General features: G+C 40.6%; 1 protein-coding gene across 3 annotated transcripts in view; it reads right to left on the bottom strand.

Annotated features, from left to right (window-relative positions):
• The window catches only part of LOC126258990 (leukocyte tyrosine kinase receptor-like), a 717,375-nt gene that overhangs the window by 276,135 nt on the left and 424,547 nt on the right, over positions 1 to 16,693 (bottom strand). For all 3 annotated transcript variants that reach the window (XM_049955685.1, XM_049955687.1, XM_049955688.1), the window contains exon 6: positions 8,014 to 8,144. In XM_049955685.1, coding sequence (XP_049811642.1) covers positions 8,014 to 8,144 — 131 coding nt within the window. The remainder of the gene's footprint in view (positions 1 to 8,013; positions 8,145 to 16,693) is intronic.

The raw sequence follows: 16,693 nt of genomic DNA, 5'->3' as shown, positions 1-16,693 counted from the left end.
CGCGACCTGGCTTTCTCTCCATGAAAACCGTACTAAAATGTTTTACAGGGCTAGCCGGAAAGTAAGAATGGGAGATCAATAGCGCAGCTCTTGGTTTGCCTCCTACTGTTCAACCTGTACATTGAAGAAACAGTTACAGAAATAAAAGAAATGTTCTGCAGTGAGATTAACATTGAGGATGAAAGGATGTCGATGTTAAGATTCGCTTTAACATTACTTTTCTCTGTGAGGAAGTATTATAGCGCACGACACCTCCTGGTAGATTGAAACTGTGAGCCGGACCGAAACTCAAACTCGGGATCTTTGCCTTTCGAGGAAAGTGCTCTACCCACTGAGCTACCCAAGCACGACTCACTGTCCGTCCTCATAGCTTTAATTCCGCCAGTACCACATGTCTCCGCAGTATCCGTTCTTCCAGTGGTGCTAGTTCTGCAAGTTTCGAAGGAGAACTTCTATGCAGTTTGGAACATAGGAGATGAAGCACTAGTGGAATTATAGCTGTGAGGAGGGTCATGAGTCGTGCCTGGGTAGCTCAGTGAGTAGAGAAGCTGCCCGCGAGAGGCAAAAGTCCCGAGCTCGAGTTTTGGCCCGGCATACAGTTGTAATGTGCCAGGAATTTCATATCAACGCATGCTCAACTGCAGAGTGAAAAATTTGTTCCGCTAATTTTCTTTTATCTCGTCTATCGTTTTAAATCTTCAGCCTTTCAAAGGAGTTTTCGACTTTTGAAGTAGGGGCCAGGTCTGGAGATTACGGAGAATGACGCAGTGCAGTGATTTCGTATTTTGTGCAATAGTCACGCATTAAAAGAGTGAATGTGCGTGTGCGTTATCGTGATGATAGAGCATGTATTGTATCGCCACATTTCAGGCCGTTCCCTTCTCGCATTATCTCGCAGGCGTCGCGACACGTCCCGATAGTACCTATCCTTCAACGTCAAAGAAAACTATCAGCATGGCTTTGACAGTTGACCTGACCTGACGAGCTTTTTTCGGACCTGTAGAACCTTTCCCGATCCATTGTGAAGCCTAAACATCATAGCCGTAGATCGACATCTCATAACCAGTTATGGTTCTCCTAAGGAACATCTCGTTCTCATTTACGCGATCCAAAAGCTCTTCACAGATTGCGAGACGAAGGTCTTTCTCGTCTTGGACTTGGTGGCAACACGAAGCATTCCAAAATGCTGTATCAGGATTTCATGACATGATTCAATTGAAATGTTACATTCTCCTGCAATCTTTCGGACAATCAGTCTTCGACTGGCACGCACAATTTCGTTGACGTTCCTGACATGAGCGTCGTCCTGAGCGAGGGTCATCTTTAACATCCGTCCAACCATTTTTAAGCCGTGTGAACCACTCGTAATACCGAGTGCGGCTTAACCACTCATCTCCATAGGCTTCCTGCATCATTTGGTGTTCCCCTGTAAAGGTTTTCTTGAGCTTCACGCAAAATTTAATGCAGACGCGTTTCTCCTCTAACTCTGCGATCTCGAAATTCGCAAACTGTGCGACACAACGTTCTAGTCAATACAGCCTTGAACAACAACTAACAGACATACAACAATGAAACTTCCGGCAGTTACACATTAAACACAGACGCGTGCAGGGATGCCAACTGCATTTCGCTGCAACATACCATTGGCGCGAAATTACGAGTGTTCCAGAATTTTTTGAACAGACCTCGTACACCCAACCAGGCCTGGTAACGTCACTAAAGACGACCAACACTAATGCACTCTGGTGGTTGTTCTACATGTCAAATAGAATTGCAGCTCTAGTCATTTACCTTCCCCGTCGATGGTGTGTACGTTGACATCCGTCCTTGTCTTTTGGGTGCTTCACTTTTTTTGCCAGGCAAGGTATCTAAATTAGAACCTTGTAGTGAACGAAATGAAACCTTTTTTAGCACTAAAGAATCCTTCAGGTGTATTTAAAGGTCTTGCAAATAAACCAAACAGAGTAACAGCTGGCATATCCCGGCCTGTCTCATGACAGATATACAGAGATTAAAATGAAAGAATTCTTCTATCCTGGAAACAAGCAACCTATGGCGGTCGGAGCAAAGAGGAGATAAGAAACAGACTAACTCCGGCAAGGAGAATGTTCTTCGCTAAAAGAAGTCTACTAACATCAAACACAGGCTTTTTTTTTTAGGAAGACATTTCTGAGAACGTACTTCTTGAGCGCAGCATTATATAGCTGAGGGTGGAACATAAGAGACTCGAAGCGTTTAAGATGTGGAGTTTCAAAAGAATGCTGACAGTTGAGTTATTAGATAAGAAATAAACAATTTCTCCAAACAATATTTCAGGAAAGAATAAAGAATATGTGGAAAACAATGACTAGGTGAACGGATGGGATGATAGAACATGTGTGAAGAGACATCAGGGAATAACATATCCGGTACTACAACGGGTTGTATATGACAAGGCAAAAGCTTTAGGGGGAAACATATTGGAATATGTCCCACAAATAATTCAGGACGCTGGGTGTAGGAGGACACTGAGTTGACGAGGTTGGCATAGGAGAGAAAATCGTAGGAAGGGGCATCAAGCCAGTTGGAAGACTGATGACTCAGAAGAATCCAGGAAGTCATCTTTATCAGGTTACAGATAAAAATACTGCAATATTTAATGCCAGTTTCTTAGTAAAATCGTACAGTTAAATCTTTATATTACTTTTCTACGTAATCGACATTCAGATTTTAGCATTTATCTCTCTTAATCCTTTGTTGCCTGTTGGTACTTCTAAGTACCACCTCTTTCGATCCTTGTTTATACTGATTGCACACATATTTTCCACATCCTGGGCTGATCGTACGTTCAAGTACAAGTTTATGTTGAGTTGGAAACATCTTACTTCCTTCTAGACATCATTTGCAAGTAAATCAGTTCGTTTGTTTAATATTTGGTGAGAGCTGAAGGTTTGCTTGGGAGAAATCGTATTTGTTTTGATTACTGTCATACAAATGTTAGTAATTTTTGTGTTTACCAGCATAGATGTGATGAAGGTCAGGAGCTATTTTCTTCTCGTGCAGCTCTTTTGTTAAATCTGTAGTGTTTATTTACAAAATAAGCCAGAAAACGTGTGGTACTTTAAAGTACCGTCTGGCTGAATAGGCATTTTTCGTGTATTGTCACACAAGTGCGGTTTGTCGTTTTCTTTCATATTTTTTGGTGTATTTTACTAGCTTTATCGCTTTAGCTGCACAATGATCAGGCTCCTTTTAGTCTTATCGCAGTTCTTATTATTGTAAATGTTGTTTGATAGCGATGTACGATTTTTTGGGCATTGGCAATACTAACAGTTGACGGAATTGTTGCAGCTCTTTTGACAGATTTTTCCAGATGATAATGATGTTACGGAAGTAGGGAGTGATGAAGACAATGAGACTGACGCAAATGATGCTAATAATCCTATAGGCTTATGTTATGACGAAATTTTAGAAGAAGCTTTAGATTTTGATGCAATATTAGAAAGATTTTTGACTGAATGTGCACCAGTGGAACTCGAAATCGGTTTACCTGAAACTGTAGAGAAACATGAAAAACAGGGATAAATGACGGTTTACATGAAAACCCTCTCAAAAGCAGAAATACAGACTAAAATTAACAGAAGGTGGAGGAAAAGTTACTTTATTCAAAGGAATAAACTCGGTGAAACAACACAAAGCAATGAAGTCTGTACCATGCGGTTACAAACTATGGCGCACTGCAGAACAGAAAGGCTTCGTTCTTGCCTTTGATTTTTATCAAGGAAGATATGAAGATTTGGAGACGGAATTTAAAAATTGTGTGTTACGATAGTTTTAAGTTTTTAAACCAGTTTTGCGGCAAAAACAGTATACAGAACTTTGTTTGATAACCTTTTTACTTACTTTTTCCTTCCTTGAGAGCAAAAGTAGAGAACATTTTCGTTTGTGGCATAATGAGAAGAAATAGGAAAAGTTTCCCATCAGGTCTTTCACCTTCTAAGGAAACGAAATGAGGTGACTTTCCTTATGGGATTTCATTGGGGTTCTTTGTTGAAAGAAGGCAAAATTGTGTCTCTGGCTTCCAATGATTATGGAATAAATGTAATATAAGTCTCCAGAAAGCAGGAAGACGGCATTTAAATCAACATTGAGTGCTTCTCTGTAGTTAAGGCCTGTAGTTGTAATATCGGATTTGTGAACGATGCTGACAGGATCTGGGCTGGGAAGAAGATACAAATAGTATCTGTAATTGCTTATCAATTGTACTGAGGGCTGTACAGGAGGATTCCACTTCTGGAGTACAGGAGAAATGTTGCTCATGGACTGATGGGACAGATGAATACGAAGCATGTCAACCCCAGAACTGCAAGCAAAGTTCTCACAGAAAATAATACATGCAACAAATGGAATAAATTAGTCCCGAAGGATGTACAGTTAAATTTTCATTCTGGACCAAATTCTAAATGTTTAGTTTCTGGAGTAATTATCCATTCTAATGAAAATAAAAAAAATGGTGATGAACTGCATTTAATGACTGTATAGTTACCCTTCTAATATTCACTGATTTGTAGCCTGTTATTCTAACACATTTGGATTCGTTACTCAGGATAAGTGCTGGACTGAGAAATGTTGGTCGGCAAGCCACTGGAGGGGCCAGACGGTGCTCAAAAGTACCAGTTCCGTAAAATGGATAAAAGAAATTAACTGTTGTTTCGCTTACAATTTACTGCTATAGTCTATAAATCTGGAAAATTTATGTCTTTTCGATAGTTCAGTCAACGCAGGGTTAACATGTTCATAATTTCTCTGCTTAAAATTCGGTCACTCGAAATTGCAGCCAGTTCGTGACAGCAGCTTCAAGTTCTTCGATGAAACAAAAGACACGTACTCGTATGTACAGGACGGTGGAAATCCCTCCGAGCTAAGTTTGGGCTCTAGCACAGGTGTTGAAACATGTCTAATTTGAACTGAATCTAAAACTATTCTGCTTACTGGGAAAGATGTGGCTGAGTATTGTTGTGCGAAAATACCACATCGATTAACAAGTGATCCCGCTGCTGTTTTGAATAGTTCTTCTCAGTTTTCATAATGTGCCACAGTAGGCTTTTTGTGTGTGGAAATTTTCTTGGAAAAGAAGGAGGTGTCTGTCTGTACTGATTTTTATGATATTCATATCGTTTTCAATATTGCATGGTCTATGGTGTTCTTCTTTTAGATGATCTGCAAATTTTGAGTGATTTGTACAATATTTGAATGCTTTGATATGTTCTTTATATCTTGTGTCAAATGTCTTGCCAGTCATTCCAATATATATCTTCACACAATCTCTCCAACTGAGCTGATAGATACCACAGTGTTGGTATCTATCTGGTTTTGATTTTAGTTTTGGTATGTGCTCTTGTATGGAATTGTTTGTTTTGTAAGCAATGTTTCGACTTGTTTTTTGAATAAGTTTCCTGTTTTATGAGAGGATTTGCTGTGGTAGGTCATTGTATGCCATTTCATTTCACATCTCGCTCCTCACCTTCTTCTCTAACTCACACTCCATCACACTGCTATATACTTATGTCCACTCATCATATTTTACTCCTTCCCCCCAAAAAATAAAATACTCTTACACAGTACATAAATACACAGAAACATAATTAAATAGAATTACACACATACAACAATCCAATTAAAAAAATGTTGTAGGTCAAAGACAAAGTAGCGAAAAGTTATGTTGGCAACACTACAAAACACAAACAGCAACAACACATACGTGAAGTACAAAAAGAAACAGAATACAGCGGTGTGCATAAAAGCGTGGCGTGAGAAACGCGTAGTGCTGCAAAACATCTAGAAAGTAGACGAAAATTATCAGTGTCAAAAACAGACAAACATCGATGTGTTAGCAGACCGCATTTCCCGATGTAAGCGAGAAATCAGCCGAAAAATCACCGTAAGTACAAATCAACCTATTCTTAACGAACTGTTTTTTCGATCTAAAAAGCAAATTAAAATGTGAATAACTTAGTTACAGACGACTAATGATGCTTTACGTCAGTAAAGCGAAACGCATCTGCTGAAAAAATCACGCATTTTTGGAGATGCAACGACAGACCAAAAATACCTTCAAGAATTATAGAGGAACTACGGACACCATGGGCACACAAGTGAAGAATTTGTCTATCAACTTGAATACACAAGGGTTGGAACTTTAATTGTGGCAACTATGTACTTACAGCTCATACAAAATAGATAGATGTAAATGTGCTGTGTGTTCGTTCGGATGTATCCACACGTATAGACTATGCACATGTATAAATAAGGTGAGAATGGCCAATGATCTCTTCAGTGTGGATGCACACCAGACTCGAACTCTTATGGGAATCGGCGAAATGCAGCAACTAACGAGGATAATGGGCAACGGGTACTGCATTAGTAGTATATGGATAAGTAGAGAATTTGTGTCTTACGGCAGAAGTGCTAGGGTAGTCCGTGCACTGCAATTGATCACTGTGTCTGGATGGCTTAGTGGTCAGAGCATCTGCCTAACAAGCAGGAGACTCGGGTTGGGCACAAATTTTGAGCTTTCCCCGTTGATTTAAATCAAAGCACACTCGCAGCCAATGTTGTAATTCGTATTCACACTGCCTGCTGGATCAAAATGGAAGAGTTAAAGTGGCGTGGCCAAATAGTGGTAGATCTGATTTTTGTTTCTTTTATTTTTGGAGTTTAAACTTAGATGAGAAGATAAAAAAAGTGGCTAATGAGTAAGCAAAACGTGATCATAGCATCAGCCAAGTAAGCAGGAGATCCGTGTTCGAGTCCCGATCCTGCACAAATTTTCAACTTTCTCGATTGATGTAAATCAATGCCCACTCGCAGCCTATGTCTGTAATTCCTTTGTGTCTGTTTTAAGACACATGTTTCACAGTTTTACTGTCCTTCAAAGTAGTCACCAGCATTTTTTAAAGACCTCGCCATCTCTGTAGAAATCGTACATCACTGTTAGCAGTGCCATTTGTGCTGATAGTGCGAGCGGAGCTGTCTGTTGTCCAACGAATCTCTGTCACGGTTCTGAAGCGAATGCCACAAAGTGCTTCCTTCAATTTAAGTATCAAGTTGAAGTCACACGGGCTTAAGTCCGGGGAGCGTGGTGAGTGGTACAGCAGTTCCCAGCCCCATCGGTCGAACAAATCAGTCACAATTTGTGTCATATGCCCCTGAGCGTTGTCCTGCAAAATGATGGGCAGCTCCTGCAGAAATTATCACTGCTTCTGTCTCTAAGCAGTTCGTTTTTGGAACACAGCCCGCGACCAGCCGAGAGAAACAATCGGCGATGCTTTCTGCAGGTCTCGCCCATCCTTTTGCAGGTCAACGCTCAGGTGCATACGACACAAGTTGTGGCCGATTTGTTCGACCGATGGGGCTGAGAAGTGCTGTAACACCCGTCACACTCCCCGGACTTAAGCTCTTGTGACTTGAACTAGATTCCTAAATTGAAGGAAGCACTTCATGGCATTCGCTTCAGGACTGTTACACAGATTCGTCGGGCAACAGACCACTTCACTCGCACTGTCTGCACAACTGGCACTACTAACGGTGTCCTACGACTTCGACACCAGTGGCAACGGGTTACAAACAACGATAGTGACTACCCTGAAGGACAGTAAGACTTTGAAACATGTACCTATTGTGCATACGTTGTAAATAAATAGTTGCGACTAATAAAGATCCAACTCCCGTAGTTTGATGCATCGACCATGTCATCCTTCAATCTTTGAGGCCACTGTATTGCTACTGACAGGAATGTTTTCAAACGGAAACTGTACTATCCCAGCTCTAGGAGGAGTTTTAGCAGCGAGTAGGCATGCCAGCACGCATCGGCGCTACAGCCCCTACTTGGAGCATGAACATTCTTACCTGATGTTCGTCGCAAGGACTTCGCTACTCGTGTTGGTCATGCTCACTCACACGGGACGTCACCCCTGTCACAGTGGACTTCCCGTGGTGCGTCCATAGTAGTAGCCCTCCCGTACAGTCGCTTACCTTACATGTACCGAAGTAGGGTGAGGTAGGGTTGGCGTGGTACGGCGGCGGCGGATAGAAGATGGCGCTCTCCAACACCGCCGCGTCCGCGAACTGCTTCGCGTTCGACATGTTGGCGTACATGTAGTGACCTGCGAGCAGAAAACAGCACACTGTGTCCAAAAACTGATGTTTTTATTGAATTCGCTGAGAATATCAAGATTCTCTGCGTAATTGCTTTTACTGTTATTGAAATTTTGTCATTAGCTGCTGCAGACTACAATTATTGCGTTTATAATTCACTGTTCTACAAAAAAAAACCTTTTTTTCTATTTCTGATAAAAAGTATTGTGATCCTAGTTGTAATTTGAGTGCTGAATTGAGAACTGTTTTTGGTTTTTTTCTGTCAGGGTTAGTTTATGAGTAATCGCAATTTTATTTCTCTTTTCAGTTTCTGATATAGTGCAGCAAACGTGAGGTGAAATTCGACAAACAAATGCACATCTTTATGATGTTATAAGTTCATCACATTAATGGAGGGTGGGATCTAACATATAACACAGTAACCTTTGTGTATACACTTTGAAGCATTTATTTGACACGAGAAATTACAGAAAATTGACAAACAATGAGCCACTGCCTTGTAATGCACATCACTTTTTTCTCTTGTATTGTGAATCTTTCTTCTCTCGAATGATATTCCAGCAATAATCTGCTAACATAGAAGGTACCCACTTCCCTTCATAGTGCCTTTCTATGGTAGAAATGTCTTTATGGAAACTTTCCGCATGTTCATCCGATACGTCACTACAACTCTCTGTGAAGTAGTCCAGATGAGAGTCCATCATATGTACCTTTCAAAGACATATTGCACCCCAAATCCTGATATGCTTTGATCATATCCTTCACCATTGCTTTGTAGTTAGTAGCTCTTCTTCTTCCGAGGAAGTTTTCCGACATCATCTTGAAACAGACCCATGCGGTTTTTTCTTTATCAGTTAAACATGCTTCAAAATTTGCATCTTTCTGCAGCTCTCTGATTTGTGGGTCCACAAATACACCTTCCTTTATTTTTGCAGCTGAAAGACGGGGTAATTTGGTAGCTAGACATGCAAACCCACAGCCTGTTGGATCCATGGCCTTCACGAATTGTTTCATCAGGCCAAGTTTGATGTGGAGCGGTGGAAGTAGTATATATTCAGGAGCTACCAGACTTTCACGTTGTACATTCTTTTCGCCAACTTTCACTCTTCGCCTAGGCCATTTCTTTTTCACGTAGTGAGAATTTTGGTCTCGACTATCCCACTCGCAAAGAAAACAGGCATACTTTGTGTAGCCTTGTTTCATTCCCAGTTCCATAGCAATTACCTTGAAATCTGCACATATTTTCCATTTGTGTTCATTGTATTTTAATGAATTTAGCATCCTTTGTACGAATTTGTAATTCTCTTTTGTCAAACTAGCGTAAGATACTGGAACAGAGGGTATTTTATTTCCGTTATGGAGCAGAACACCCTTCAGACTTGTTTTCGATGCATCTATGAAAAGTCTGCACTCCAGTGAAATATACGTGAAGTTCAGCACTTTCATCAGGCCAGCAACGTCATTGCAAAATGTCAGTGCTTCGTCAGTTGAAAAATAAGAAATAAAGGCATGTTCTCTGTGCCTGAACACACTGATTTTAGTACATAGATTATACTCTTGTAATCTTGAACCAAGCAGCTGCGCCTTTTGTTTACTTAGTCCTAGATCACATATTAAATCATTTAAATCTGCCTGTGTTAACAAATGTGGCGATGACTCACTTGTGCAGTGATATAAAGAATCATCATCTGTGATTTCTTCAGTACTACTTATTTCACTGTCACTCAGAATTTGACCTCGAGCTCTTGAAGGTACTGGAAGGTTGTCGGAATGCTGAACTGGCATTCTCGCTGAAGGCAGATCTGGGTAAACAATGTGCCTCTTCGACTTTTTGCTTGTAAAACCCTGAATTTTTGTTAGACAGAAATAACAATCAGTAACATGGTCCTTAGGCTCCCTCCACACCATGGGAACAGCAAACAACGCCACATTCTCTTTACCTTTCCACCACTGAATTAGTTTGCAGTAACATGTAGCACAACAGAAATGTGGTGCCCATTCTTTATCTTGGACTCCTACCTCTACTCCAAAGTAATGATTGTATGCTTTCTTTATGACTGAAGAAATTTTCTTCCTATTTCTGGCAAAAGTGAACTTCCCACAGATGTAGCAGAAGTTTTCCGGCTTATATCGACATCCACGATGACGTGGCATTTCTGCAAATTTAAAAATACCACTTTGGTAATACACCTGTATTAAATTAATAGTAGGGAACTAGAGGAACGCTGATGTGTAAAAACAAGCAGTCGTTTTACCTTCAGCACCAGGCTCAATCAGTTTACACACAGGAACTAAAAAATTCAACCGTGCTCAGAAATATGACAGACAGTCACTTGTCAGCCAAAACACCCACTTGTTAAGACTGACACAAATTGCGGCTAACACCTCTGTTGTAAACTCGATGCAACTGCCCCTAGGAGGCGTGAAGCTTTACTGCCGAGGCAGCGACCGGCTGTCGCCGTTCGAGTTAATGAGATGTTTCAGGTGGTCTTAATGGCATAGGTGTATAGGTGTGGCAGCGGTAACCTAATGATGTCTGATTCTTCCCACCTGCTGTTGCACAAGAAATTATCACGTTCTATCACTACTAGATGCGGCAACATAACCGTATTTCTCTATAACGTCTCTGTGTTTACCATGAATTGTGAATATACATATATATACGTATTACATAAAAAGTATCCCTGACAACGATATTTTGTTTACATATTTGAATTTCCCACGGTAAAATGGTCTAGAAGCACATACTTTAATATCAGAAATAGAACCCATGTCGAACAGTGATAATTAGTATGAGTTACATTTCATTTTTACGAACAAGTCTCCATAACAAACGTATTTCGTTGAGTCAGTTATAATGTTGAATATAGCTTAACGAATCCTAAAACACAGATCATTTGTAACACATACTGGAACAGTAAAGAATATCATCTCTCAAAGTGTTGCATATTATTCACCTGGCAGACAACATTAATAACAACCTCAGACTTTTCGCATATGATGGAGTCATCTACAGTATAATCAGTTCCTGTCCGAAAAGTCAGCTGAAATATTCATTCAGATCTTTGTGAGATCAGATCTTTGTAAGATTTAAAAGTCGTGCAAAGTTTCACAGGTTGCCTTAAATTCACAGAAATAGGAAATTATGCAATTAGGCATACAGTTCTACTCTAGGTACATAGATGATACTTTGATTATGTACAATGGAATTAATGAAGCGGTTAACCAACTCTTTGAAATATTTAATAATCTTCATGAGAAAATTAGTTTTACTTGCGAGTTACAAAATGAAAAATGAGAACTAAATTATTTAGATCTGAATTTGCTCATAGTAGATGATCAGATCAGATTGTGCTTTGGGATTCAACACATCCTCAGTCCCACAAGAAAGCTTTTCATTCAGCTATTCACCGTGGTATAGTCACACAACTATCACCAGTTAAACTAAAGAAAGAAATAATTTAATGAGAAGAGCAGCCTTTAATAACGGTTACGAACAGCCATTAGTGGAAAAAATATTCGAAGCGAAAAACAATGTATTTCAATACCTTACTTAGGAAAAGTGTCGTATAGTATTCAGCGTCTGTTAGTCAAAAATAGTAGTTTACAAAAAATTTCAATCCATAATTTAAAAACGTCAAATGACGTTTTACATAGTCCAGTAGTTTACTGAATTACTTGTAATACTTGCCCGGTGTTTTATATCGGACAAACCTGTTGGGCTTTTAACATAAGGAACACTTTGCTAGGGAAGGAAGGTACTAATGTTCATAATTCTGTTTTTCACTGAGCATTTATTAATATCGGAACACAGTCCAAAAAGAGAAGATGAAATGACGATTCTACGAAGAGAGAATAAAGGGTGGAAACTTAATATCTTACGATTAGAAGAACTTGAAATCTTCAGACATATGGTCAGTAACGACGGTTTCATCTCAAACTAACAACTATCGTTACGAAACAAAAGCTTCTTTAACGCTTTTAAGCCGTTTCTCACAACTTTATGATGCTTTGGTTCATGTTTTGCTCGCTTCCTTTCCTTTAAGGACACTGTACTTCCTTACTGGTTGTACGCCAGACGCCACTGTATACCACACCCTGTTTTGAAGAATTTATGTAAAGCATATTTCCCCCTTTTTGATTGTTGTAACATCTTGATAAAAATTCTGCTTCAGCACACTCTTCATTCTCAACATGTATTTGTAATTAATCGTTTTATACATTTTCACTTCAAACTGTCGTAGTCATTTTTATAAAAATTGTCTTATTCCTTTTGTATATTTTTGTACGTTCTGTTTTTATATCACATACAGTTTATTTTGTTTAAAACATCTAAATATATATCATACTGATGAACAGTTGCGTATTTCGTACAGTTGAGCGTTTATCCCGTCACTAGCGACCTGTAAGTGGCGCGCTCTACATCATCGAATTACGTGCCACATGTCCCGCCCAATGTCTGCTCTTTTAACATGCTGTACCTGTTGTAATAATTTTTTACTGTTTCCGCGGAGTACTTTATTCTACATTTTCTGACGTTTCACTTGAGTTCCTGAGCTCATCATGTATGTTTACAATTTTAACGTCATGTAATTTACGTAAGTACTAGTTTTATTCCATGGCCTACTTTTCAGTGTGGTTAAATGTTAAGTATTTTAGACATTTTTTTTATTGCGAATGGCCACGTTCCAATTTAAATTGTTCGTTCTTTGTTCTTTTCTTTCCTTCCAGTCTGTCTTCATCTATTCACTATGTTTCTTCTTTGTCTTCAGACCATTTTGAACCAGTGTTTTTAGCTATCCAGCCTTGGAATCCTTTCATTTTCAGTACTTTTTGCCGAAAGGCCTCTCTGTTGTTTATATCTTCTATTTATATATTGTTTCTTTCTAAGTCCTTTTTTTACCCCGTTGACCCAGTTTGTTGTGGACTTCTTGCCCCACAAATATTTGAAAATCTTCTTAGTTAATTTACTATCTTGCATTCGAAATAGATGTTAAAAGAAGCTGAATCTTCTTTTTCTCATTATGTTTGAAATGTTTGAAATATTTTCTATATTTTCGTATATTTCAGTATTACCCCGTAATTTCAACCTTTTGCTGCGTTTTGTGGTCCTAAAGTTTCCTTATAATTCGTTTTGCTAGTAATTCTAATTTATCTAAGTTATAGTTTAATGCCAGATATTCGCTTGCATGTAGACATTCTGGCTTCACTACTGTGTTGTAATACTTTATTTTTGCATTTTTGGATAGGCACTTTTTATTGTAGAGGTCTTTGGCGATGCCGTATGCTCTCCCCATTTTGGCAACCTTTCCTCTATTGCTGATTTTTCCAAACCATTTTTTTCAATTATCTCCCCTAGGTATTTGAATTTTCTTACCCTCTCTACTTGGCCAATATCTGTTTTGAGAAATTTTGGAGCATGCTTAACGTTTTTTATAAACTTTGTTTTTCCGCAGAAATTCTTAAGTCAGTTCTGCTGGCTATTTCCTTCAGGAGATTTATTTATATTATAGCAGATCCCACGTTTTCGGAAAGTGGAGCAAAATCATCAGTAAATGCAGGACAGTTGATTTCGATCTTTTTGCTTCCTCTTCATAACGTTTATATTATGATGTATTTAAAACATTATAGGTAACTTCCTTCTGAAGAAGATACCCTTAGTGATATCGAAACCTGGGCAAAGTTTTCACATTAAACTGATGCAACCACTTGGCTGTATGTTTTACATATTGAAAATTTATTACGGTTGCTGACGTCAGCCATGTTTAAAACTGTGATAAAATTATACATTTCACAATTAAGAGTCAGTCAACACACAAAAATACATAGAAATTGTTGAGGCTTTCGTGGCCACTTGTTGACAAACTGCCTATTTGCTTCTGTCTCGGGTTCTTCGGCCGACGTTCATCTAATGATTTTTCTGACGTTTCGCCAGCACGAGTGGCTGGCATTGTCAAAGCTTCACCCTCCATTGCCGGTGGTGAACTGGAGCCGAGCTCGCGGCCGCAGACTATATGTACCTGGCGCGCCAACGTCCGAGGGCTTCTCCGCGGTCATTTCCGGTGCGGTTCTCCTCTTGCTACCTGCGACGGTCGTTCGCTGCAGTACGGGAAGCCAGGATCCGTTTACCTTAAGGCTTTCCTCTTTCTTGTTCAAACTGTTCGCGTGTTTTTGTATTTCTACAGCTTCTCTGAACAAGCGCGTGTGATAGTGCTTCTCTACAGCCAGAACTTGCGTGTCGGCGAATTTTATTACGTGGTCGGTCTCATTCAGTGCGTGTTCTGCCACGGCCGATTTCTACACCTGCCCCAACCTGCAATGTCGCTTATGCTCCTTGATCCTGGTGTTAATGGATCGTCCAGTCATCCCGACATAAACTTTTCCGCATGTGCATGGTATGCGGTATATTCCCGACATTGCAAGTGGGTCTCTTTTCTCCTTCGCCGATCTAAGACACTCTTTGATCTTCCTTGTCGGTTTGAAAATCGTCTTTACGCCATGTTTGCGCAATATACGGCCGATTCTGTCCGTTACTCTGGGAATGTATGGCAGAAAGGCCGTACCCGACATTTCTTTTTCTGGTTCCTTACTTCGCCGAGTGTTTGGCTCAGTTACACTTCTAATATAATGGGTACTCCACAAATTAGCAGTCGCGCGGTTCCAGACTGTAGCACCTAGAACCGCTCGGCCACACCGGCCGGCTGGGATAGCGATGCGCACATATACAGATGGCGGTAGTATCGAGTACGTGAGGTATAAAAGAGCAGCACATTGGCAGAACTGTCTTTTGTAATCAGGTGATCCATACGAAAACGTTTTGTCGCTATTATAGCCGCACTACGGAAATTAACAGACTCTGACCGCGGAATGGTAGATGAAGCTAGGCGCGACATTCCGTATTAGAAATCATTAGGGAATTCAGTATTCGGAGATCTACAGTATCATGAGTGTACCGAGAATATCAAATTTCAGGGATTAGCTCCCACCACAGACAAAGCAGCGGCCGACGGTCTTTGCTTAACTGCCGAGAGCAGCGGCGTTTGCATAGAGTTCTCAATGTTAACAGACAAGCAACACTGTGTGAAATGACCCCAGAAATCAGTGAGGAACATACGATGAACGTATCTGTTAGGACAGTACGGTGAAATCTGGCGTTAATAGGCTGTGGTAGCAGACGACCGACACGAGTGCCTTTGTGAACATCAGACTTCGCCTGTAGCGCGTGTCCTGGCTCGTGACCATATCGGCTGGACGTAGGCGGCTAGAAAACCGCGGCCTGGTAAGATGAGTTCCGATTCCAGTTAGTAAGAGCTGATGGTAGGATTAGAGTGTGACGCACATCCCGTGAGGCCATGGAACCAAACCGTCAACAAGGCACCGCGGCTGCATAACGGTGTGGGCTGTGTTTACATGGAATGAACTGGGTCCTCTAGTCCAACTGAACCGATCATTGACTGTAAATGGTTATGTTCGGCTACTTAGAGACCATCTGCAGCCATTTATGGACTTCATGTTCCCGAACAACGACGGTATTTTTATGGATCACGATGCTCCCTTCACCGGGCCACAGATATTCGCGATTGATTTGAAGAACGTTCTGGACAATTCGAGCGACTGGTTTGGCCACTCAGATTTTCCGACATGAAGCCCATCGAACATTTATGGGACATAATCGAGAGGTCGGTTTGTGCACAAAATCCTGCACCGGCAACACTTTCGCAGTTGTCGTAGAGGGAGCATGGTTCAATATTTCTGCAGGAGACTTCCCAACAACTTTTTCGTTCCATGGCGAGAGCTGCTGCACTGCGCCGCGCAAAAAGGGGGGCCGACACCACATTAGGAAGTATCCCATGACTTTTGTCATCTCACTGTATAGAAATGTCGCAAGTAAGACCTGCAGAAGACCGACGCTTGATAAAGGGACGTATACAAATGTAACTTATTGCTCATAAATCCGCTGATTTGTCCATTATGTATGCTACGCGATTACTGAACAATATCAGGGAACAGTCTCACCCATTAAATTATTGAAAGCATGCATAAGGAGCTATTGAAATATGAACTACCACATGCAATGAGTCGTAGGAAAGATAGATGCCAGACTCAGATTCATTGCAAGAACCCTCAGGAAGTATACCCATAGTCCACCCTCGAAGGAGGCAGCTTGCAAAACTTCCTTCGGCCGATACCTGATTACTGCTTGTCATTCTGGATCACTTACCAGATAGGGCTGATAGAGGAAAAAGGGAAGATTCAAAGAAGAGTAGTGCGTTTCGTCACTGGTTCGTTCAGACATCCAACTCCAGTGGCTTACGGTACAAGAGAAGTGTTCTGCATCACCGCGTGGTTTACTGACAAAATTATGACAGCGTACTTTCCTATAAAAGTCAATAAGTGCGTAGGGTATTTCGGTACAGCGATTACAAACTTTCAGCAGAGACAGAGTACACCTAGGTAATGGAAAACCGCATGGCAACGTCGGAAATGCTTTCTTGGCACGGTAGTGACATCACAAAACACTGCTGTGCTGAAACACCCAGTATTGTTTTCGGCTAGG

Source organism: Schistocerca nitens, chromosome 1 (genome assembly GCF_023898315.1).
Source record: "Schistocerca nitens isolate TAMUIC-IGC-003100 chromosome 1, iqSchNite1.1, whole genome shotgun sequence".
Taxonomy (NCBI): Eukaryota; Metazoa; Arthropoda; class Insecta; order Orthoptera; family Acrididae; genus Schistocerca; species Schistocerca nitens.
The sequence above is the reverse complement of the archived record's forward strand: the minus strand, read 5'-3'. Positions and strand labels throughout refer to the sequence as shown.